The following is a 24,585-nucleotide window of genomic DNA, read 5'->3' on the forward strand; positions in this document are numbered from 1 at the left end:
ACCAGTCACTGGGGGCACTGTGCCAGTCTTAGTACACCAGTCAACTTGGGGGCTCTGTGCCAGTCTGTCAGTACACCAGTCAACTGGGGGTCACTGTGCCGGTCTGTCAGTACACCAGTCAACTGGGGGCTCTGTGCCAGTCTGTCAGTACACCAGGCAATAGGAGTGCTACCTTAGTTCCTATATCACTTCTGACATGTAGGACTATAATGCAGCTAAGCAGCAGGTATCAATTTCCAACGTTTCCTCCCCTTTGGTTTTGTACAGATTGTCACCAGGTCATTTTCTTACACATTCGCTTTCCCTTCCCTTCTCTCTCTCTCTCTGTGCAGAACTGCTCTCATTTTCCACCACAAAGAGACGGAGGTCAAGTGCAGCTTTTGGGTTTAATGACATCGGTGGTTCAAAGCAGGAAAGGACCAAGCACATTAATTTCAGTCTTCATCATCGTCATCACCATCACTGCGAGAATAACAATTACAATTAAACTCTGTACCTCCTCCTCTTCACAAGTACATAAAGGTTTCAGCAAAATAAATACATTCAGTCCTTCATAGTTACAAAAATAGAGCCAGGCTGCTTTTCTTTACAGAAAAAAAATCTAGCCTCTTTTTATACATTTTGGAAACACAGAAGCGGGACCAGCTTTGACATAAATAAACCTGCAACGCCACTTCGGTATACATTCAACAGCGCTCACTTCCACCCTCCTCCACCCTCCTCCACCCTCCCGCAGGGCTCCGGTCCAGCGCGCCCGTCTGCCGGACTGGGCACCAGCGTTGCCCCACGCCCCTCTGGGACTGGCGCCAGAGCCACGACGAGCCACTGACCGGCCCGGCAGCTGGACAGCTGGACTCTGTGTTCCCGGGAGTCTCCTCGCCCCCCGGCCGACAGGAGCATAGCAGCACCCCCTGCAGGGCCGGCTGGCCTTTGGAGCTGTGCAGCGGGGGGGTGGAGGAGGGGAGAATTACACCGCTCCAACTGGGCCCTGATAATCGGTCCAGTGGAGCCTTAATTGCTTCAAATCGGTCCAAATAATGGTCGAGACAGATTAGTCCCACCGGGCCTTCATTGGGTCCAATCAGCTCAGTGAAGGCCCAATTGAGTCCGATTAGGCTTTAAACGAGCTCATGTCACTCTTCCTGAGGCGTCGTGCTCTGCCTCTGGGGACTGGACCAGACTGGACGCATCCTGACCCGTTCGGTCAGGGACTTGCCTGATCTTTTGAATTTTTTTCCCCATTGGCCTCCCTGCCTGTTCAGCCAAGCGGTAGCCTCCTTCTCTACAAACACCAGCAGGGCCTGGCCAAACAGGACGGGACACTGCAGAGGCAGGAAGTGGATGGGCGGGTTCACGGTGAGGCAGATGCCCAGATCATGCCTGCTTCTGCCTGGAGGTAGGTGTGCATCTGGCTAAATCACAAACGCCTCAAGTACGTTCCCCCTGCACGAGAAGAGCTACAGTAACTCTTCTCTTCCAACTGCCCTGGACAGAGGGAGAGTCGGCTCAGAATATTAGTGTGGAAAACACACTATGCCTTTCCTGTCCAGCTGCAAGAAGGCTATCTGCTTTTCATACTCTTTCTCTCTCTGTCTGCCCCTCCCTCTCTCTGCCCCTTTCTGTCTATGCCAGAAAGCCCCACCCCTTCCCACTCTCTGCCCCTCTTCTCTCAACTCCTCCCCTCTCCGCCCCTTCCTGTCTCCGCCCCTCCCCCTCTCCGCCCCTTCCTGTCTCCACCCCTCCCCCTCTCGATGCTTAAAGGCGCTGATCTAGTGTGCCCACCTCCCCACTGCCTCCGGCTTCACTGCCCCTGGAGGTGACACCGTCACCCTCCGACTGTCCCAGTATCTGCATCTGTCCCTGCCTCAGTAAGAGGCTGCAAAATCAGTAGTGGCATCAGTCCCACTATCTTTATCGGTATTGTACCTCTGTCAATATCGGTACCATATAACACTGCAACAACACTGGAGAAACACACACTCCACCCTCCGAACCACAGGATGAGTTCTGTGTCCATCACTGCAAATGCCCAGGAGGGGGCGCCGTGTCGCGAGAGCCGAGAGAGCCGAAGCCGACCCAGGCTCGAACCCCCGGTCACAGGAGCTCCCAGATTTCTCTTCTTTTTTCTTTAAGAACAAGAATGGGATGAGACGACCAGCCAGCCATAATATCAGGTAGATGTGGAGGACAGTGGTTCGTACTTCAGCAGCCCGCTGAGGGACGACATGGCGGCTGGTCGAAGTTTCTGGATTCTCTGAAATTCGGACGGGCCTTCTGGACAGGAAGGACGACCCGGGGGGGGTCTGCTCTACTAAAAACCCAGACTGGTGCCCCCCCTCCCCCACCGACTCCAGCTCTGCTTCCTGGTGCGTATGACGTCAATTAAAAAATCCCGGTTGGGTCACATCGGCGCCACGGCGCACGTCCGTGCGCTCCACGCCACGCCACAGAGACCTCAACCCCCCCACCCCCCCCACCCAGCTTTGCAGGCCACACACCTCCTTCTGCTCTTCCCAGTTAACAGAAAAAAAAAAACGAAACAATCTGTGCACTGCGACTGAATAATTCGCGAGACTGCAGCTCCCGCCGCCAGCAACACAGCGGGTGGAAAAGTGACCGGCGGCCGCCAGCAACACAGCGGGTGGAAAAGTGACCGGCGGGGATGTCAGGCAGAAGTACGATCACCCACACGCGCAGAGTCGGCCCCTGGGTGAGTGCATCTCTGTCTCTTTGAGCCTATCGGCGGTCAGTAATAAAACGTTTAAAAATCTCCCCTTGCTCAAGAGGCCCGTTGAAAATATGATACAGGAAAAAGTACCCCCCCCCCCCCCCCCGCCCCAGCGACTGCCCGCCAGTCGACTTCCCCCAACAGCAGCAGCCGCTATAAAAGGGCTCCAGAAGGAGAGCCATCTTCTCATGTTTTAAAAAAAGTAATAAAAAAATAAATTAATTGAAATAAATAAGAGAATCTTTGAGGAAACCAATCACTGGCCCCACCCAAACACGCCCCCGCAGTGCCCCTCCCCCTCTCTGTCCCAGGACCCGCCCCTTCCTCTATGTGCCCCGCCCCCTCTCCGTTCCAGGACCCGCCCCTTCCTCTCCGGGCCCAGCCCCTCTCGGTTCTTGCCCCGCCCACTCGCACCGACGGGTGTGATTTTACCAGGCTGGTGAAAGTTCTGCCACCGTCTAAATCTCGCCCGCTTACGAGAAGCCAGTATTTCGGCTGCGGCCCACTGTCGCGTCGCAAACAAGAAACGCACCAGCGTGGTAAAATCGGGCCCCACCTGGGCCCCGCCGGCCCCGCACTGCTGAACCCCCAACACCCCCTCCCTCCGTCTCCCCAGATCAGGGCAACAGACCGGGTCCCCGAGAGGAGAGGTAGACAATAAGAGGAAGAGAGCGGAGAGGAGGGGGGCGAGGGGGGGCGGGCTGGGTCCTCCTTCAGAACTCCAGGCCCCAGCCCCGGAAGAAGCCCCTGGCCGCCAGCGCCTCCCGGAAGGTGACGGTGATGGAGTTGATGGTGACGTCAGTCACGGTGATCTCCCCTGGGGCGACCACAGGACGCCAGCCCTCCCCGCTGGCCGGCACTGGGAGAGACAGAGAGGGAGTCAGTCAGCTCGTCACACAGGCGGTGTGTCAGCCAGTGGGTCAGTCGCTCGATCAGTGGGTCAATCTCTCAGCCAGTGCGTCAGTTGCTCGATCAGTGCGTCAGTCACTTAGTCAGTGGGTCAATCTCTCAGCCAGTGTGTCAGTCGGCGGGCTAGGGTGTCAATCTCTCAGCCAGTGTGTCAGTCACTTAGTCAGTGTGTCAGCCAGTATGTCAATCTCTCAGCCAGCGTGTCAGTCGGTGAGCCAGCGTGTCAGTCGCTCAGCCAGTGCGTCAGTCGCTTAATCAGTGTGTCAGTCGCTTAGTCAGTGTGTCAGCCAGTATGTCAATCTCTCAGCCAGCGTGTCAGTCGGTGGGCCAGCGTGTCAGTCGCTCAGCCAGTGCGTCAGTCAGTGTGTCAGTCGCTCAGCCAGTGCGTCAGTCATATAAATCAGTGTGTCAGCCAGTGTGTCAGTCGCTCAGCCAGCGTGTCAGTCGGTGGGCCAGCGTGTCAGTCGCTCAGCCAGTGCGTCAGCCAGTGTGTCAGTCGCTCAGCCAGTGTGTCAGTCGGTGGGCCAGAGCGTCAGTGGGTCTGAGACGCGCCCGTTTCCTGTGTACAGTACAGGTGCAGGAAGTGACCTCACCGTTCAGAACCGGGGGCTGCTGCTCGGCCGTGTCCCCCCCGCTCTCCCCGCTGCCCTCCTCCTCCTCCTCCTCCTCCTCCTCCTCCTCCTCCTCGCCCTCGCCCCCGCCCCAGTCCTGCCCGGGGTCCTGTGGTTGCTGGGGGGGGCGGGGGCTCGCCAGTCGCAGGAATCGGGACACCTCCCTCTTGTGCTTCTGGCGGGACAGCGTGCCGAACAGAGCCGGGGAGCGGCTCTCCCGCGGGGGCGGGGCCTGCAGCGCGGGCGGGGGCTCGTCTCCCCCTCCGCCCCTCTCCTCCACCGCGCCCAGCGAGCGGGACAGCGACAGGCGCAGTCTGGGGGCCGGCTTCTCCGGGACCTTGTGGGCGCTCCGGAGATCCATCCCGTACAGCCTCTGTTGGGATCGGGAACCGGGGGTGGGGGGGTTGAGGAAGACAGAGTGAAGGGTGGGCACGGAGACACGCTACATCGCGAGCACGGACCACCTCTGGGCAAAACATTAGGACCCCATGCACCCCCCTGCCCTGGCGTGTCCTGATTGCTGTGCAAACTCACACACCTCAAGATCTCCTCTTCTCCGGGTGAACCCCACTGGAAGAAAGGGGGGGACCCCCTCATGACATGGCTGAGAATATGGTGCAGTGGGGGGTGGTCCTAATATTGGGGCCGGTGAGCCTCCCTGTCTCTTCATTACTCTCCCTGTTCATCTGTCTCTCCGACGCCCCGGCCCTGATCCCCAACTCCCATTCCTCGTTCTCCTACCTGCAGGAGGAGTCTCTTGGGTTTGGGTCCTCTCTTCCGATAGCCCAGAGCACGGTCCTTCTGTTCCCTGAGGGAGGAAGAGGGAACAACGTGCGTTTAATACTGGAAATCAGCTCTGGGACCAGTTAAAATCACTAACACACCCCAGTCTGGGTCTACAGTAGAGTCAGTGTTGATGTGTTAATACACAGCCCAGTCTGGGTCTATAGCAGAGTCAGTGTTGATGTGTTAATACACAGCCCAGTCTGGGTCTACAGCAGAGTCAGTGTTGATGTGTTAATACGCAGCCCAGTCTGGGTCTACAGTAGAGTCAGTGTTGATGTGTTAATACGCAGCCCAGTCTGGGTCTACAGCAGAGTCAGTGTTGATGTGTTAATACGCAGCCCAGTCTGGGTCTACAGTAGAGTCAGTGTTGATGTGTTAATACGCAGCCCAGCTCAGCTCTGGGACCAGTTAAAATCACTAACACAGCCCAGTCTGGGTCTACAGTAGAGTCAGTGTTGATGTGTTAATACGCAGCCCAGTCTGGGTCTATAGCAGAGTCAGTGTTGATGTGTTAATACACAGCCCAGTCTGGGTCTACAGCAGAGTCAGTGTTGATGTGTTAATACGCAGCCCAGTCTGGGTCTACAGTAGAGTCAGTGTTGATGTGTTAATACGCAGCCCAGTCTGGGTCTACAGCAGAGTCAGTGTTGATGTGTTAATACGCAGCCCAGTCTGGGTCTACAGTAGAGTCAGTGTTGATGTGTTAATACGCAGCCCAGTCTGGGTCTACAGTAGAGTCAGTGTTGATGTGTTAATACGCAGCCCAGTCTGGGTCTACAGTAGAGTCAGTGTTGATGTGTTAATACGCAGCCCAGTCTGGGTCTACAGCAGAGTCAGTGTTGATGTGTTAATACGCAGCCCAGCTCAGCTCTGGGACCAGTTAAAATCACTAACACACCCCAGTCTGGGTCTACAGCAGAGTCAGTGTTGATGTGTTAATACGCAGCCCAGTCTGGGTCTACAGTAGAGTCAGTGTTGATGTGTTAATACACAGCCCAGTCTGGGTCTATAGTAGAGTCAGTGTTGATGTGTTAATAGACAGCCCAGTCTGGGTCTATAGTAGAGTCAGTGTTGATGTGTTAATACACAGCCCAGTCTGGGTCTATAGTAGAGTCAGTGTTGATGTGTTAATAGACAGCCCAGTCTGGGTCTATAGTAGAGTCAGTGTTGATGTGTTAATAGACAGCCCAGTCTGGGTCTATAGTAGAGTCAGTGTTGATGTGTTAATACGCAGCCCAGTCTGGGTCTACAGTAGAGTCAGTGTTGATGTGTTAATACAGGCTGCACTCACTTCTCTTCATAAGCCAGAACCAGACGGGGGTCAAGAATGTGATCTTCAGGTTCCCAGGTGCTGTACCTGCCAGAGAAAACACAACCAGCTCCAGCTCCATCATGGTCTAACTGGGCGGGTCGTGAGAAGATGCAGGTGGTATTTTGATGCCAACAGGAAGTGACATGCTCATGAGCCCGGGGGCTACTCTACACACTGGCACAGGGACTGAGACCCAGAGCAGCTGACGAGGACGATGTAATTCACATACTCACTTGGGAGGCCATCCCTTCCACTTCAGCAAGTACTCCACATTGCCCTGAGAGAGACAGAGGAGAGTGTGAGAGACGTGGTGCGGCACAGACACACTGACCGACTGGACACTCCAGTACATGAACACTGCACTGAGAGAGAGGGGTTCATACAGACACACTGACTGGACACTCCAGTAAATGAACACTGCACTGAGAGAGAGAGGGGTTCATACAGACACACTGACCGACTGGACACTCCAGTACATGAACACTGCACTGAGAGAGAGAGGGGTTCATACAGACACACTGACTGACTGGACACTCCAGTACATGAACACTGCACTGAGAGAGAGAGGGGTTCATACAGACACACTGACTGACTGGACACTCCAGTACATGAACACTGCACTGAGAGAGAGGGGTTCATACAGACACACTGACTGGACACTCCAGTACATGAACACTGCACTGAGAGAGAGAGGGGTTCATACAGACACACTGACTGGACACTCCAGTACATGAACACTGCACTGAGAGAGAGAGGGGTTAATACAGACACACTTGCTGGAGACTACAGCACATGAACACTGCACTGAGAGAGAGGGGTTCATACAGACACACTGACTGGACACTCCAGTACATGAACACTGCACTGAGAGAGAGAGGGGTTCATACAGACACACTTGCTGGAGACTACAGCACATGAACACTGCACTGAGAGAGAGAGGGGTTAATACAGACACACTTGCTGGAGACTACAGCACATGAACACTGCACTGAGAGAGAGAGGGGTTAATACAGACACACTTGCTGGAGACTACAGCACATGAACACTGCACTGAGAGAGAGGGGTTCATACAGACACACTGACTGGACACTCCAGTACATGAACACTGCACTGAGAGAGAGAGGGGTTCATACAGACACACTTGCTGGAGACTACAGCACATGAACACTGCACTGAGAGAGAGAGGGGTTCATACAGACACACTGACTGGACACTCCAGTACATGAACACTGCACTGAGAGAGAGAGGGGTTCATACAGACACACTGACTGGACACTCCAGTACATGAACACTGCACTGAGAGAGAGAGGGGTTCATACAGACACACTTGCTGGAGACTACAGCACATGAACACTGCACTGAGTGACACGGCTGCACCGGCTCGCGAAATGGTTGTAGCGGAGACTCTCGAAGTGTTGTTTTTTTTTTTTCCTGCCTTGTGGACAAACGTGTGGACCAGCCGAGCCGTGACGTCAGCCGCGGGGGGCGGGCGGGGCGGAGGTGACGGCCTTTGTTTTTGTGACGTCGCGGCGCACGAGAGGGGAGAGGGACGGAGAGGGAGCGCGAGCGGTGTGTTCTAGAAGGCGGCGGGGGGGCGGGAGCCGAGAGCGCTGCGCCACGTCCCGCGAGCCCACCGCCGACTCCCCCGACTAATCGAGCCCGGAGGTATCGCTGCTCGCAGATCGGGCTCGGAGGATGTGTCCGTTTCATGCGTGCTGATGCCCGAGAGCACGCCCCCCTCCGCACAGTGAGCCAAGCGCGGAGATTGCAGCAGCCGCTACGCTGCTACGTATTTAGTACACGAGCCTCGCGAGTCGAGACGCTACACACACGCACAGTCACACAAATATCGCGTAAGTGAGTGTGTCGAGCTACGCGCACAGAAGTGCGTAGCTCCGTGCAGACCAGTGCCTAGTTGCGCGGTCATCTCCCGTGTAAACACTGCTCAACTCTCAGCGCTGGGCTGTGCGCCTTCCTGAGACAAGTGCGCACTTACTCCAGGAGACCCTCGCCTCCCCCCCGAGCAGGACTTACACAAGCCCACCCACACTCCCCTCTCTGGCACAGAGCTGCACTCTGCAGGCACCAGTCCCGGCTCGGGCTTTGCCTTTGAAAAACCCCGAACAGAACAGGTTCTGATCGGGGGGGGGGGCTGACGAGCGTCGCAGAAATGTCCGTTAAAAAAAACACACCTTTCCGACAAGTGACCGATGCGGGTGCGCCCCCCCCGCACCCCCGGGCTGGGCTGCAGACCCGGATCCGGGCGTCCGAACCGCGTGTGTCCGAACCGACCCCGCCCCCGAACCCCGGGTTACCCACCTTTCTGACCCGTTTCTTGATGATCGACTCCACGGCGAAAACTTGCTCGCCTATCGCCGACAGCTCCATCCCCGCTCCGCCGCGGGCTCCCGGCTGGGAAGTGGGCTTTTTAAAAACACTGTTGCGATCAACCGGGAGGGAGCGAGTGCGAGCGCGCCCGCTGTCACTGGACCTCTCCGTCCTGGTCCTGCACGGATTGCAGCGAGTTGACGTGCGTGCCGTGTGGATGTGTGCCGCCGCTGTCCTCCTCGGTTTTCCCTCCCTCGCCGGCACCGCAGGCCTGTTTGTTTGGTTTTGTTTTTTGTTTCTCTTTCCGATTGCTTTCTTTTTTTCCTTGTAGAGTTTTCAAATCTGCGACACATCTGCACCGCACGCGCGCCCCCGTCAGCCCGAGCGCGCGCCCCCGCCGCCTCCTCCGCCATCCCCGCCGCGCGCCCCTGCGCCCGTGGCTGGAGAGCTGGGCGCGGGGGCGCGCACGCTCGGAGATGGCGGGGGGGTTGTGCACGGCCGGCAGTTGCAGAGACGCATCGCGAACCGAAAGTCGTTACTGCGATACCCCCACGGAAACCGGGCGGCCGTTGAGCCGCAGAGGGGGGGGCAGATAAGGGCAACTCGTGCAAAAACACCGGCCACAGAGGTCAGACAGGTTCAAAACACAGACCGGGGGTTTAGGAACCCCCCAGAACTTTCTGGCAGTGCAGGATAAACTGAAGACACGCTCGGGCCTTGTACCGGTCACCGGCCTACAACACCCTCTGCACAAAATTCACAGCACGTACAGCCCAAAGTCGTAGGGACAGCCCCTACGCTTGAGCACCCCAGCCGAGCTGGTGGCGACCAGGCTGCAGAAAAGACACAGTAATAGCCCCTCCGCTGCAGGAGTGGTTCACACCGCAGCAGCGTCTGGGTCCACCACAAGCGCCCGTCTCGGGCAGGGCTCAGGGCAGTCCTGCAGAGTCGGGGCGGGATACAAGGCAGGCGTTCAAAATAGGGACAGGGGCCGGTGAGCTTGACCAGAGTGCTTCGCTCTCTCCCCCCCCCCCCCCCCCCCATCACACGAGCGCCGACGCTAGAACAGGCGTTTTCTGCGCCGACAAGCTTAAACTACCTTGGTTAGATATTCTTCCCTACTCCCCTGTGCTTTCTGGAACCTGATCTTTCAGAAATCTGTCCCAATAAAAAAGGCCTGTCCCAGGTCTACGGCGCACCTCTAAGCAGGAGCTTCTCGCAGGCTGCGACTGCGGTCTGTTCAACCGCAGTCCGGCCACCCAGTCCGATCCCAAGAATAGCTGCAGAGGTAGAGCAGGAGATTTAATTTCAGCCGCGCGGCGCCTCGTGCGCCAGGAAGCAGCTCTTGAGCTGGGAGACGGTTACGAAGTTGTTTGCGTCCGTGGGGGGAGGACAGTGCGCTGATGGCTGCCCAGCTAACGGCCTGTGGGAGCGTATCCCCACACGAGCTGACAGACTTGCACGCCGACACGAACAGAACCAGCCGGACCTGCGCGCAGACCGGCCCGACAGAGGCGGGGACACACAGCACAGAGCGCCCAGGGCAGGTTGGGTACAGTAACAGGAGATTTATTTGAATGCGGAAATACAAAACAACTCAAAAACCCCCATCTTAGAAAACAGAACCCACTTTACAGAGCCATTCCTCCTCCCCTGAGAGAGAGGGCAGGTAACAGTTTCGAGAGAGAGCGAGGGGTCGGGGGGGGGGGGGGAGATTGTCTTGGCAAACAGCTGGAGAAACTCAGGCTCACTGGGCTTCTAACGCTCAGCGTTGAGGATGGGGGGGGCAGCAGTACGATGCTACAGATCTCTCACAAAAACAACTTGTTTTTCACCTTCCTTCGTCACCTTGGGGCTGGAGAACACCGACGTACGAACATGAACCCGACTGGGGCAGCAGCAGCCCTCCGTCCTGGATCGCTCCCAGGGGGCGTCCCCCTCCGAGCTTCCGTCACGCGGAAGAAGACTCCCCCCCCCTTCGAGGTCCCTACGGACACCACCGGGCAACACGGAAAGAGAGACATCACGGTGGTCCCCTCTCGGAAGGGGATACTCAAGAGAGGCGAATCCGTCTATCCCCATTAACAAACTCCCCGTTCCGGCCACGGTGGGCAGGAGCACAGAGGGGGAGGAGGAGGACAACGGCAGCTTCCGAGTCGGGAGTCGCAGGAGACCCAACGAAAAGATGACACCAACGGAAAACGGGAAAAGGAAGAGGCCGAACCCAACAGAGACGTACGTGACGCACACTGGGAAACAAAACAAAACACGACTGAGATGCATTGATAGTGCTTTACACCGCCGGCCGCGTCCTGCAGTCTCCACGCTGCCAGGAGAGAACACGCCGACCCGAGAGAAGAGGGGCAAGTCTGGGACTACACCGCGGCGGCCGCCCGGGCCACGTGCCCGGCCCAGCGGGCCAGAGTCGTCTTGCCAGGGCGGGAGGGAGGGCGGGCACCGCGGAAAGCGCCCTCCCCCGCCACCCCTGCGGGTCGTCCGATTGGCTAGCCGCCCCCGTCCAATCAGCACGCCTCCGTCCTCCACGTCTGGTGGACCTCGACCTCTTCGGGCACGACCAACAGGAGCTCGCAGTTCTTCCCGCGCAACTGGTGCCGCAGGAACTTCCTGCCGGGACAGGGAGCGGGAGGGTTACCAGGCTGCCCGTCGGTCCGTCCAGCTCCTCTCCCGACATTCCCTTCTCCCGTCGCGTCTTCATTCGAACCCCTGCCCTCTGCTGCTCCTCAACGCCAAGGGTCAGGCCGCCTGGGGCGAGCTAATCCAACCCTGTATCCTGTATCGGGGAGCCTGTATCCTGGGCCGATCTCAAGAGATCTCTCAGCAACCCGCAGGTGCGCATTCCCAAACTCCAGCTCTCGAGAAACGACACACCTCTCCGCCCCGTTTCCATGTCAATCCCCACAGCCCCCCCCCCCGATCCTCTCTTCCCACCCACACCCGCCTCCATACCTGAGCTCGTCGGGGGGCCCTATGAGGTGGGGGCCGCGCAGCTTGGAGTCCAAGTTGTAGTAGACGCCCCCCACCTCCCTCACGCAGATCCAGTGCTGGCGCTTGAGGGGCAGCCGGAGGGGTCCCCAGCGCACGTTGGAGGGCACGTTCAGGATGAAGCCGGTCACGTTGGGCAGGGCGATGGTGGCCACGTCCCTGAGAGACGGCGGTGGGGGAGGGGGGGGGCGATTAGCACGAGCGGAGCAGGAAGGAGGAGGCGGCGCAGGAGAGAAGCGAGCAAAGGGATGATGGGAAAGGCAAGATTTTGAAATGCACGGGAGGGGTGGGGGGTGGGGAGGGGCGTAAACGGGGACTTGAGCTTTACCTCCTCTTGTCCCACCACACCGCCTCGAACCCCCGCGTCTGCAAGGCCGCCATGATCACGTTGACGTCGTAGTTGCCGTTACCCAGCATGCTCTTCTTGTGGGGCGTGACCAGGGTGCTGGGAGAGAGCCTGGAGAGGGGAGAGAACGGGAGTGAGACAGGAAAGGAGTCGCACACCGGCCACCCGAAGATTTCCAAGGAGGGAGCTGGGCCTAGTTCCTTCTGAAAGGTGCCCTGCCGTCCGCGTGAGAGAGAAAGCTGGAGACGGATAAACACCCGTGCTCCCTCTGCCAGCAGCAAGAGGCACAGAGAGATGTAAAAAAGACAGATCCCTTGATCCAAGTGAGAGTCACAGGGGAGCCAGAGCCTATTCCAGCAAAGACCGGGTGCAAGGCAGGGCACACCCTGGACGGGACGCCAGTCCATCTCAGGGCAGAGACATGGATACGCCAGTGCCAATTTTCCCAGGACGTCTTGGTCCTGTGGGAGGGAACGGGGGGGGGGGGAAGCGCCCAGAGGGAGAACATGCAGACTCCACACCGACAGCACCCCAGGAAGTGAACCCAGGGCCCCAGCGCTGAGAGGCAGCATTACAGACCACTGCGCCACGTAAGACAAAAATATTTTTTCCCTGAAATAACCGATCCGACCCCAGAATTCCCAGACGAACACGGGGAGGACATACAAACTCCACACAGATAGCACCCCGGGTCCAGAATCGAACCCGGGACCCCAACGTGAGGCAGCTATGCCAACCCAGACAAGACAAAATATTTTGTTTCTCTAAAATAACCGGTCCAACCCCCGGAATTCCCACTCCAGTCAGAATCACCGCTCCCAGGCCAGCTGGAGGAAGAAAGTCACAGGGAATCGCAGACGTTGTTTTCCTGAATCTTTATCATTGGGATTTCTTTGGCAGCACTGCGGTTCCCCGGCCATGGAAAGGCAGGGACTCGGGGACGAGTGCAGAGACTGGAGGCGAGAGACGGGCACTGAGACACAGCGATGGAGACCGGGGTGGGGGACAGGCTCGGCCACGGACGCCCCCTCCCTCCTCACCTCTGGAAGATGTCCTGCAGGGCCTCCCGGCTGAAGGCGGAGCCGTCCTGGAAGACGTTGTTGAGCGCGTGCAGGGCGCACAGCTCGCGCCGCTGCTTCTCGTGGTAGATGGGGGGCGCCTGGGGGCCGGGGGGGCCGCCGCCGCCACCGCCGCTCTCCGCCTCCCCCCCCTTCAACTTCCCGAGCCGCCAGGGCACGCAGCCCAGCCCCCGCGACCCCCCCGAGCCCGGAGCGCTGCCCATCACGCCCGCCCGACCCGCACCAAGGCAACCGGCACGGCGACCACACAGCCCATCCACGAGGGGGGGGGGCGGGCCAGTAATGACAGCCCCCCAAAAATGAGGGCAGAGCCTTACAGGAAGCAAAGCACAGACATCTAACTGGTCCAGATGTTTCTGCGCATAGGCCCACGTGCGGGGGGCGGTTTGTCTCCTGTGATGAGGGCTCCCGTCTTTCTAAATCAAGTCCGTGTCTTCTTTTTTTATCACCCGCTTCTCTCCGAATTCCCAGCGAATTCCCTTGTGGACAAGGAGAAATGTACGATTCCCGGCCGGTGGATGGGACAATGTAGTTTAAAGAAAAAACAAAATCGGACAAAAAAAAAGAAAGAGCTGTAACAGCCAGCCAAAATGAATTCCGATAAGATTGATCAAAATAAACCAGTTCCTTTCTATATAATATATATTTTAAACCAGGGTTCCTAAATGTCTGCTTGTTCACGTCTCCGACGCTCTCCAGATAGAAGACGAGAAAACGGGCGCAGAAGCGTTGCCGAGAGGGGAGAGGACAAGCCCACGTCTGCGGCGACGTCCCTCTGTGTGCCCGCTGTCCCCCACCTGTCCCTCCCCAGAGCTCACAGCTCAGCAGTCCTGCCCATCCTCCGATCCGGCCCGGGAGCCCGACCTGCTGCTGCTGCTGCTGCTGCTGCTGCTGCTGCTGCTGCTTCCTCCCGGAAGGAAAAAGAGGGAAAAAAAGAGGATGGGAGTTTCCTTGGCCGGGGGCCGAAGAGGGGTCTCTCAAACGGATGAGACCGGGCTGACGTCCGGCGAAAGCAAGGCCCCGTCTCGGCGGCGCACCGTCTTCGAGGCCATCAGCGGCGCCATCGCGAAGAACGGGCGAGCTCTCACGCCCCCCGGCGCTCTCCCAGCATCTCCAGCCCCCTCCGGGTGAAACCCCCCCACTTCCGCGCGGATCCCGTCCTCTCCTCGGGTCTCCCCTCCGTGTCCTCCTCCCCCGATCACCTCAGTCTACCTGGGCAGTTTCTTCCGACCGGCCTGGACTGTCCGCCTGCGTGAGAACAACAACGAAAAAAAAAACAGATTAGAGTCCCGCTTCACGGCGTCGTGATCCGTCCCAGGTGTTCCCAGCCGCGGCCCCCTCTCCAGGAATACGTGTTTACACGAGACCCCAGGACTGCGACGTTATAAAATCAAATCCAACCCGCAGAGGAAGCGCTCCTGCCCCTGCAGGTCCTACGCGAGCTGCACCTCGCCTAGTCCTTCCATAGAGCCAACACGATATTCCTGAAACGGGGATCTAAACGCGTCCTGTGAGTGAGACTCACGGGACGAGGTCAGCAATCCGGGCCTCACCGTGGTTTAGGAAGGAATAGAAACGAGTTGGAGGGAAAAGCTCGATCCAACGAGATACCCTCCTCCGCGCCGGCTGGGTCATTTATAACCCCGGACTCCGCTCGAAGCCACAGGTCAGAGACGACCCCGGGTCAGTGTGAAACCGATATAGATCCGAGAATACTGGGGGGAAATACAAGTTTCTGAGCCTGAGGTTCAAGGCTCCAGCCTGTTGGGAAAAGGGATTTGTTTTTCCTGGCGATGTCGGTCCTTTATAACGCAGTTTGTGAAGCTGGGGTCGTGGGTCAGGTGTGTTCCCGACGCCCGAAGAAGGCTCCACACCCGAAACGTTGTGTTCCTTGTCAGCGGGGAATAAACCTTGTCTTGTTCCTCTGTTTCCCCCCCACCCAGGCGCCCCGACACCGGACCAGAAACTCCGAGAGCGCCGCGGGTTGACGGTGAATTCGCCTTCAGCCCGCAGGGGTGCGACTGGACCGGTGGAGAGGCGGGAAGGCGGCCCGGCGGACGACCGTTGGCGATTCGATTCGATTTTTTTTTTCAAACGAACAGCTCGCGAGAGGGGAGACCGCTAACGGAAACCGCTCGCGGGCCCGGCCGCCTCCTCTTCGCTCGACGCCAGGTACGAAGGTACAAGAGGGTTTTTATTTTTAATTTATTTGGGCGTCTCCGGAGGTATTAGCTTCGGGGACGTCCAAAAAAAAAAGAGTCTCGGAGGTCCTCAGGGGACAGGGGTGTCTTCGGGTCGTAGGACGGCGTACTTAACCCGCAATGATTCCTTGGAGACAGTATCCCGACCGATACACAAATATAAGAATCCCGATCCATTTTTGTATTTATTATTGATGATGATAATAAGAATTACAAGGCGTGCGGGCACCCGCCACTCAACCTTTCTACCATACTCTTGTTTTTTTTGTTTTAAAGGGGGAAACGGCCGGGGTGCCCCTCTGACATTTCCACCTACAAAACAGGATAGCTTGTCCATTTTCCAAAACCTGCTGGCCGCCCGGACCTTGCGCGGCATTTCAGGCAGGGCGCCCTTATCAGGTGCCTCGGTGTCGGCCCCAACCCCCGGACTAGTAACACACAGACTCTCAAACCCGGGTTCGGCCACACACACACACACAACAGCCAGGGGTCCGACAGCAGGGACTCCCTGCCAAGGAAATTAGAAATAAAAAAACAACACGCCCTGGAGACAGAGCTTGCCTCAGCCTCAGCCGAGGAGCCCCACTCTCCGGACCGGGGACACTCTCGGGGGGAGGGGGGTCCGCTGGTCACCCCAACGCCGCTCCCAAAACCAGCCCCCAGTCTCCCCCCAGCTCAAGCGGGGTACAGCAGCCCTCGCCACATCAAAATAAAACCTACCTCCCCCCACCCAAACGCACAGACATGAGCAAAATCCCTCCCCTCGCCCCGCTCCGTCTCCCCGGCAGTCAGCCACCAACCTTTTTCCTCCCCCTACCAGCAGCTCCCAACTTCGCTTTCTTACCCCCGTTTCTCCCTGGCTCTTATTTCGTTTCTTCGTCTGCCTTCTCGCTGGTCTCCATAACGCGACCTGCGTGAAACGTCACTCGCTCGCCGTCGGGGTTTTTTTTTTGCTTTCGCGTTCGTGACGTCACGGGAGTTCTGCGCTTCGCGGGGGCCGCTGGGGGAGGAGGGGGAATCACACGGCGCTTGCGCGGAAAACACGGCCCTGGAGCTCTGAGGTTACCGTAACCCCACATAAAGAGGCGCACCAATTTCACTAGTTCGTACGAGAAGTAGTGCGCTTGTTTTATTACGCCACCTTAGCCAAATTAACGTTATTGGTTCGGTCAGATAGGTAATACTTTTGCCCAGGAAGCTATACTAGTACGAAATAATAGTACTTATTGAGAAGCAGCTAGTGTTTGCCTCTACAAGAGCAATTGACAGTTACAGAGGCATCTCAAGTTATTGTCAGAGAAATGCTTACTTGCGTGTTTTTCTCACATAACAGGTGACATAAAATATGACATAACATTGACATAATGAATGACATCACATTTGTTTGCATTCTTGTTTGTATTTTTCTTGGCTGCTGGAATAATGGTGCTGATCTTAAAGCAGGTAGGGACAACAGGCTGTAGTAGTGAGACGCTGTCAGTAAAGGAAGTCTGTAAGACTCCAGCCAGCTGGGCTGCGCGGGTTCGAGAACACGGCCGGGTATTCTGTCCGGGCTGGCAGCTGTGTGAGTGCTCTTGGATGACAAGAGAAGGGAGGATGAGGTCCCCAGATCAATTAGAGACTAAAAACTATACATAAACCGAAAACTGAAAAGCCTCCTTTTGTTTGCAACTTTTCTTGTCCTTATGTTCGGTGGTGAGTGATGAAGCTCCTTCAGACAGGTGTGACTGTCGACACCTGAAGGAGGCTCAACAGTTGAAATTCTCCCCTGCTTGTTCCTTTTCGTCTCGCCCTCTGACGCAATCACGCACTCCAACCTATACCTACATGATTCAATACATATCCCTGTACTGTAACTCCTCGATGATGGTATTAGACTGCTCCCTGGTGGTAACTCTTGGTATTTGCTTGGAATTAATCAGTAGTGTTGTCAGGCAGCAGATAGATTTCTGAGAGGAGAGGGACAGCAGTGTCTCCAGTCCAGTCAGGGGTGTGTCAGTGTGTGAATTCAGGGGGAGTGTGAGAGGAGAGGGACAGCAGAGTCTCTAGCAGTGTCTCCAGTCCAGTCAGGAGTGTGTCAGTGTGTGAATTCAGGGGCAGTGTGAGAGGAGAGGGACAGCAGTGTCTCTAGCAGTGTCTCCAGTCCAGTCAGGAGTGTGTCAGTGTGTGAATTCAGGGGCAGTGTGAGAGGAGAGGGACAGCAGTGTCTCCAGTCCAGTCAGGAGTGTGTCAGTGTGTGAATTCAGGGGGAGTGTGAGAGGAGAGGGACAGCAGTGTCTCCAGTCCAGTCAGGAGTGTGTCAGTGTGTGAATTCAGGGGCAGTGTGAGAGGAGAGGGACAGCAGTGTCTCCAGTCCAGTCAGGAGTGTGTCAGTGTGTGAATTCAGGGGCAGTGTGAGAGGAGAGGGACAGCAGTGTCTCCAGTCCAGTCAGGAGTGTGTCAGTGTGTGAATTCAGGGGAGTGTGTGAGGAGAGGGACAGCAGTGTCTCCAGTCCAGTCAGGAGTGTGTCAGTGTGTGAATTCAGGGGGAGTGTGAGAGGAGAGGGACAGCAGTGTCTCCAGTCCAGTCAGGAGTGTGTCAGTGTGTGAATTCAGGGGGAGTGTGAGAGGAGAGGGACAGCAGTGTCTCCAGTCCAGTCAGGAGTGTGTCAGTGTGTGAATTCAGGGGCAGTGTGAGAGGAGAGGGACAGCAGTGTCTCCAGTCCAGTCAGGAGTGTGTCAGTGTGTGAATTCAGGGGCAGTGTGAGAGGAGAGGGACAGCAGTGTCTCCAGTCCAGTCAGGGGTGTGTCAGTGTGTGAATTCAGGGGCAGTGTGAGAGGAGAGGGACAGCAACATTAGTTCTAAATATATTAACGGAGTCTGAACGCATGTGCTTACCATGCTAGCAGTTTATTTGTTGTCATTGTTTTACATTGATCCTTACTGAAGTAGCTTTTGCTCTTTGAATTAAACATGACAAAAATCAAACGTGAATTCTAGACCTGGGCTGACAATAACATTTTTCCTTCTTAGTTGCCACACTGGTCAGCAAAAACCTGGATTTTCCCCCCAAGCCTGTTCTGCAGTTGCTGCACTGTAATTCTTTCTACTCTTACATTGTTATCGTTTCTGTTAGGAGCTATGAATGCGCCAGAGTGGAAGCCAGTTTCTACATGGTTGTCTCCCCTGGCGCAGCAGAAGGCTGACCATATCTGCTTTGGCACATTGACTCCATTTCCTATGGTGGTGTCTTCCGATGGAACAGCTCCCACGAGGACATAGCTGATGTTGGGATCTGGGCAGTGCTGCAGCAGTTCTGCTTGTAAGTCCTGCTCATGGGCACCCCACACCTCATTGTTGAAGTGTGCCAACTGTGGGACGGCGTTGGTGTAGGTGCAGGTGGCAGTCTGCCCATCCCCCAGGTTGTGACTGACAGGGTTGAGGTGGCCTTTGGTGTAGGGAGTATCCTTATAGTCCTGATAGCTGGACTGGTGCTGTCTCTTGATATTTATATTTTCTTCCACCATACTCTTTTCTTTACTGCTGGGGTCATCCACCTGAAATACGAGAGAGAGAGAGAATAAAATGTATTAGTTACCTTTTTGATTCTTTGTGTGAATTCTTACTCATGATTCATTTGGATCTCCTGGTGCCACGTGTGTCCAGCGAGGGGACTGCAGACGGTGTCCAGCGAGAGGCCAGGGGCTCCAGACAGTGTCTGGTGAGGGGGCTGCAGACAGTGTCCAGCGAGGGGGGCCGCAGACTGTGTCAGGCGAGAGGCCGGGGGCTGCAGACTGTCCAGCGAGGGGGGCCGCAGACTGTGTCCGGCGAGAGGCTGGGGGCTGCAGACTGTGTCCAGCGAGAGTGAGTGGTGTGGAGGACATCAGCAGGCAGAGGAAGCTGCAGTATTCTCTGGGAATGGAAACAACTTCGATCTAGGAGCTCAGGGGCTCGGTCCATGAGCATATAATGACAGCCTGGGATTCTGGAGGGTTCTAAAGGAACAGGCCTCCAGGACTGCAAGGTCTCCCAGGAAGCTGTCATTCTGGAGCAGAGAAGACCAGAGGGTGTGTGAGAAGAGGAGCAGGGGTGGCCTGTCTACACCTGGCTCTCTGTCAGCGCGGCGTGTCCCAGAGGCAGACTGCTAGTCGAACAGTGGCTTTCAGGAAGAGAAACAGTGAGTTAAGGGCATGGGGGCTGGGATGGTGTAGTGACAATGTGCACAAATAGGAAACAGTAAATGAGCAGTGAGAAACGATTGGGAGAGGAATGTTTATGCATGATGTACAGTAGGTCTGCAACAAGCTCACCCAGTGGGGTGGAGCAGGAGTCTGTGACAGGGGTGTATCAGACGTCTATCGCCAAAGTAAATACATTTACTTGAAATACATATACTGTATATATACAGTATATATTTACAGTAAATACATATACTTTACTGTCCAAATCAGTACCTCTGAAGTGGACAGGACCTTGTGGCCCAGTGGATTGGTCTCCATGTGGTCCAGATCACACATCACTAGGATTGTTCCTACTGGGACACCTGGAATCTGTGGTTTATACCACAAAATCCAAACGGTAATGCAGCACTAAAGAAAAACATGCCTGCTCTCACATAAGAGAAACAATCAAGAAAACATTTGTATTAGAATTAAAATTGATGTTAAAGGTAACCAATTTGAATCATAAATGATTTAAGCATATATTGTATTGTTTCCTTTTCCCTGAGTCCAGACTGATACTCCCTGTAAATGTCAAAGCCCACTGATTAACTGAATACAGGTTGTCCTCACCTGAGGCTCATAGTACCAGTCCCTGCGGTCCAAACCATGCCCATCCTCGAGTCTGTATGCGGAGTAGACTGGAATCTTTCTTTCTGGGTCGAAGAGCGTGGCGTAGTGGTACTTGTTGCTGAACCGCTGGCAGATGCGTTTGTGGGCAGCTGTGGCGACGTTCTGAGGGGGTTTCCCTCTGTAGAAGAACTCCCGACATGTTTGAAAGGAGCCGACCACCTCTGCGTGACAGAGCGAGGCCCCTAACACCTGGAGCACCACAGCCACAGCGAGAAGGATCTTCATGGTTGATGAGTCTGTGTGCTGCCGGGGGACGTGCTTTATATACACACTGCTCAACACTGTACCATTGTAGCACATCCTCTCTTATCAGAACTGCCCTGAGAACACTGACTCTCCCGACACGTCTTCTTAACACCAACTGTGGGAGGAGACTTGTCTATCAGGTTTGCATTTCAAGTCAGGCCTAGGTTGAAATAAAACATATTCCAGATGTTAATTGTTGTATTGCTACAACATTCATTGTGTGTATTTTTACCTTTCCTACTTGTTTCCCGAAGTAGCTGCTTCGACACCGCTGAATGACGAGACCCCTGTGCAGAGAGAGGAATGACGCTGGGGCCAGCTGCATGGGCAGAATGGGGAGGAGGAGGGATGCAGGAGATGAATGTGAGGGAAAGACAGAAATTATGTGAAGTATTTCACACAATTTCACTAGGAGTAACGCACAGGGATTTAGCTTTGGGTGGATGGGTGTTTGCCCATTATGCTCTCTGGCAAGTAAGATCAGTCAAAACTGTAACATTAGTTTTTTACGGGACAGGGCTGTTAGCCTTGTGCCCAACCTCCAACATGGAGGATCTGGCGCCCAGTGTGGGACAGGAACCCACCACCCTGAGGTTATGAATCTCGTGCTCTACCAACAGAGCTCGTCGGGGCCCAAATGTAGCTGTATTAACAGCTAACAGCTGTATTAATTGGGGGCGGAGCAGTGGCTCTGTGGCTCAGGATCTGTGCTTGGGGCTGGAAGGTTGCTGGTTCAAATCCCGCAGCCGGCAGAGGTATCCTACTCCGTTGGGCCCCTGAGCAAGGCCCTTCACCCCAGCTGCTCCAGGGGTGCTGTACAATGGCTGACCCTGTGCTCTGACCCCCAGCTTCTCTCGCCCTGTCTGTGTGTCTCATGGAGAGCAAGCTGGGGTCTGCGAAAAGACAAATTCCTCATGCAAGAAATTGTATCTGGCCGATAAAACAACATTATCATTATCACAGTTTATTCATAATACATTTGGCTTCACCGGCTTGGCTAAGGATTAAAAAAGAGCCAGAACGAATCAAGCTGGACCCCAAACCACCACCGCAGAATTAAGGAAATCTTAGAGAAGCTGAGGGACGTTTTCAGTGATGTATGGTTGAACTGTGGTTTGTTTCGGCACTTAGAGAGCTGAAGGAGCACCTGTATTGGTTTTAATGCAGGTGAAGTAGTCCTCCGATGACCTCCAGCTGAGTGGCTTAATGCCTTGAAGGAAGTGAGCTGCCAGAATTTGAAATTGATAAGTGGAGAGGACGATCTTCCTTTTTATGATTATGGCAATGTACTCTGAATGGATACAGATCAAGTTTTGTTTCCAGCTGTGCCCCAAGAAAAAAGGAGCCACAGCAATTAGAAACAGTCTGAATAAAGAGGGTGGATGATCTGAAGGGAGAGATGAGGATAAACTCAGAAGAACAATGAGCTGGTACCACTGGCTTCGAAAACGGGCCTTGAAGCCAAAGGAAGGGGCTGTATTTATAAAAATGCTGGGCGTCTTTGGAGAGAACAAAATTCATCATAAAAAGACGGCCCTTACCTGTCTGTTAAGAATAAGTGCTGCAACTGAAGATCTGCTTTGTCATTTGAATTAAGAGTGTGTGATGTCTGTGATGTGGTGAGGTAAGGATGGCCCTCAAGATGCAGGTTCAAGAAGATATGAGATAAAAGACCAACTGTGGGGTAACCAAAGACCAAACTGCATATGTTAGGGGATTTCAATACCGTAGAGAAAGCTGTACATTTAAGAGCTGTTGTCCTGTAGCACCCTGACCCTTCTGTGCCCTCCTGTGCTCACTGGTTTTTTTTTCACTCCTGACACAAAAGAGTACTCTCTTTCTCGGGAGTTTGCATATTTATCTGCACACTTTAAAAGACAAAATGAATAATGTTATCTGAAGGAAGAAAGCAAATGTTCGGTAAAGACCATTCGTTTTTCTTTTGATAATGTGAACCACACTGAACAGTGTTTGTTACCCCACTTCTGTTCTAACTAGATGTTGGATTTCTTGAAACAACCATTGTATTTTATGTTACAACACTTGCACTGGTTTGACATTCAGAGGCTCCAGAATGCTGGGTGGCAGCACTTCTGTTATCACTTGAACATGTGCTGCACTCACAGTAGATAACATGCCCAGCTTTATAGAGGGGTCTCCAGGTTATTACTATAAATGCTAACACATCACATAGGCAACAATAAAGAAAAGACGTTGTTAATAATTTAAATAGGTTCTATTTGCTTTCTCTGCCTGAGCACAGCATTCCTCTCTGACCAGACAACTGGCCTGCTGCTCTCTTGTTGTACTGTGTGTAGGGCCGCAGTACCCATGTGTTAGAATTTCTCCCACACTGGTCTCCTCAACAGTCTGCCTCATGCTAAACCAGAGCAGCTGTCTTTGACTCACTGCTTTCCTTGGTAGATTGATCGGGTGCACCCTCTTAAAACGGCTGAGTGAAAGATGAAAAATAAATTTTAAAAAAATAAGAATTTCAATGATTGGACACAAATATTAACAAACCACAGTATGTCCAGAATTCGGCAGCCAGAATCCTGACCGGGTCTAGTGCAAGTGATGACATTACTCCTGTCCTGGAGTCCTCGCACTGGCTTCCCGTCAGGTTTCATGTCAACTTCAAAATCCTCTTGCTCATCTGCATGGCTTGTCACTTCTAATTTAACTGGTTCTGTGTCTGCTGCCCCTTTGCTTTCCTATTGTATTCCAGATCTTCATTGTGACTGTGTAATTCTGCTGTCTCCTCTCATTGTGTATTTTCTGTTCTTTCAGTATTGTGGTTTGAGAAACCATTTTAAAAGGCACTATATAAAATAAAGTTTATTACTTTTAAAGTAATCAGTTATTATTTTAAGTTTATTAGCTATTGTGTCCTGCAGTCCCAGACCCCAAAGCAAAGTCATGTCTTCACTCTGGACATCAAAAGTGAAGTAATGATATCCAACAAAAACATGACCAAGTCTAGGGACCATAGAAAATAACCTAGAAAAAAAAACACAGAAACTGAGAGTGTTATTAGAAAAATATTTATAACAGGAGTGTAAACATTTGGAATTTTGCAGCTTCAAATGTAAACATGCCAGAGGACAGATGTGACCATTCAGATTTCAGACATCCATCCACTACTTGGTCTGAAAAAAAAAGACAGAAAAAAACAGCCTCCAGTGTCTCTTTCTGGGATTGTTACTGTATTTACCCCAGCTTTGGAGGGGAGAGAGAGGCAAAGACTGTGTAATAAAAATATCAGAGGCAGATGGGCAGGACACTCCCGCTGGCCTTAGCGTGCTCATGAATTCCTTCCTGCTCTGCTCCAGGAGAAGGGCACGGGTCCGGCTTCCCTGTGTGCTCAACAGGGGTGTTCGGATGTGTGCCCAGTGACCACAGTGTGCAGGTTCCCCTTCTGGTGCCAGCATCTCACACACCTCCGGTCTTCTCTAGCACGAGGGTGGGGACCTCTCACACACACACCACAGGAAGCACAATCTTAGCTTCTGTGCAGAAGAGTCTGGAGGGAAAACAGGCAGACCCCTCAGGGAAATACATACACCTGTAAGTGATCAGCATGGACACACAGGTACATGTGGAGAGCAGAGAGTTAGAAATCCCATTCACTATGCTTCACACACACAGCTATCAATGACTGTTGTTCTAAGAGCAAGCACAAGTCGCTATAAATCATGAGAAATGTGAACATTAATCAGCTCTGATAGTTCTAGAAAGCAGGGCCCTCTAAATGAACTTCCACCTCTGCTCATCTTGACATTTGAGTGGCGCTGGAGTTAACATTCAGGTAACCCGTGATCAGTAGACAAACAGGGCTGACAGAGACACACAGAAAACCACAATCCCTCCCTCTTCCTCATCAGGATGCCCTTCGGCACCCTCTACTTCCATTCCATTCCAACGATTCGTTCACCCCCAGGAGAGCAACTGAAGGTGATGCTCGGACAGTTGTGCTCCCCCGCCTGGGAGACCCCCAGGACATAGTCAGCCAGTGAGATGACTGGGGCTCGAACCCGCGACTCGGGATCCACAGAGCCCGTCAGTTACGGTTGAGGTGGTGTTCCCTCCCATATGTAAAGCTATGGAGCCCCGTGGGGTGAAAAGAGCTCGGTAGACACAAGGAATTATTCATATGATTGACCAGTTGATCCGATCAATATGCTCCTTCTCAGGAGGGGTTTT

At 54.4% G+C, this 24,585-nt stretch overlaps 2 protein-coding genes across 5 annotated transcripts; both read right to left on the reverse strand.

Moving 5' to 3' along the window:
• Positions 1-367: 367 nt before the first annotated feature.
• On the reverse strand, positions 368-10,094 carry LOC148648650 (chromobox protein homolog 7-like). The gene is made up of 6 exons (XM_088606419.1): positions 8,666-10,094; positions 6,580-6,623; positions 6,326-6,391; positions 4,990-5,056; positions 4,231-4,621; positions 368-3,587 (listed from the first exon to the last, which is right to left on the reverse strand). The coding sequence occupies exons 1-6, from the start codon at positions 8,732-8,734 to the stop codon at positions 3,442-3,444; spliced, it is 783 nt and encodes a 260-aa protein (XP_088462545.1). The 5' UTR covers positions 8,735-10,094; the 3' UTR covers positions 368-3,441.
• Positions 10,095-10,227: 133 nt separating this feature from the next.
• josd1 (Josephin domain containing 1) lies at positions 10,228-16,560 on the reverse strand. 4 transcript variants are annotated; one of them, XM_088606420.1, is made up of 5 exons: positions 16,148-16,560; positions 13,064-14,350; positions 12,006-12,134; positions 11,642-11,836; positions 10,228-11,299 (listed from the first exon to the last, which is right to left on the reverse strand). In XM_088606420.1, exons 2-5 carry the CDS (start codon positions 13,303-13,305, stop codon positions 11,197-11,199), a joined length of 669 nt encoding a protein of 222 aa, XP_088462546.1. In that variant the 5' UTR covers positions 13,306-14,350; positions 16,148-16,560; the 3' UTR covers positions 10,228-11,196. The 4 variants fall into 4 exon arrangements, with proteins under 4 accessions (XP_088462546.1, XP_088462548.1, XP_088462549.1 ...); XM_088606422.1 differs by having other exon boundaries at positions 16,104-16,560; XM_088606423.1 differs by lacking the exon at positions 16,148-16,560 and adding an exon at positions 14,977-15,101.
• Positions 16,561-24,585: the final 8,025 nt, after the last annotated feature.

The sequence above is a fragment of the Lepisosteus platostomus genome, chromosome 14 (assembly GCF_059453375.1).
Source record: "Lepisosteus platostomus isolate fLepPlt1 chromosome 14, fLepPlt1.hap1, whole genome shotgun sequence".
NCBI classification, from domain to species: domain Eukaryota; kingdom Metazoa; phylum Chordata; class Actinopteri; order Semionotiformes; family Lepisosteidae; genus Lepisosteus; species Lepisosteus platostomus.

Bases quoted from the DNA above. Each gene is read 5' to 3' on its own strand.
- LOC148648650 (XM_088606419.1), bottom strand. From the start codon at position 8,734: ATGGAGCTGTCGGCGATAGGCGAGCAAGTTTTCGCCGTGGAGTCGATC. The intron at 5,057-6,325 runs GTGAGTGCAGCC...TTCCTCCCTCAG, and splicing joins GTTCTGGCTTATGAAGAGAA to GGAACAGAAGGACCGTGCTC. The intron at 3,588-4,230 runs GTGAGGTCACTT...TGTCTCTCCCAG, and splicing joins GCAGCCCCCGGTTCTGAACG to TGCCGGCCAGCGGGGAGGGC.
- josd1 (XM_088606420.1), bottom strand. From the start codon at position 13,305: ATGGGCAGCGCTCCGGGCTCGGGGGGGTCGCGGGGGCTGGGCTGCGTG. The intron at 12,135-13,063 runs GTGAGGAGGGAG...TCCCCTCTCCAG, and splicing joins CTGCAGGACATCTTCCAGAG to GCTCTCTCCCAGCACCCTGG. The intron at 11,837-12,005 runs GTAAAGCTCAAG...GCCGTCTCTCAG, and splicing joins GTGTGGTGGGACAAGAGGAG to GGACGTGGCCACCATCGCCC.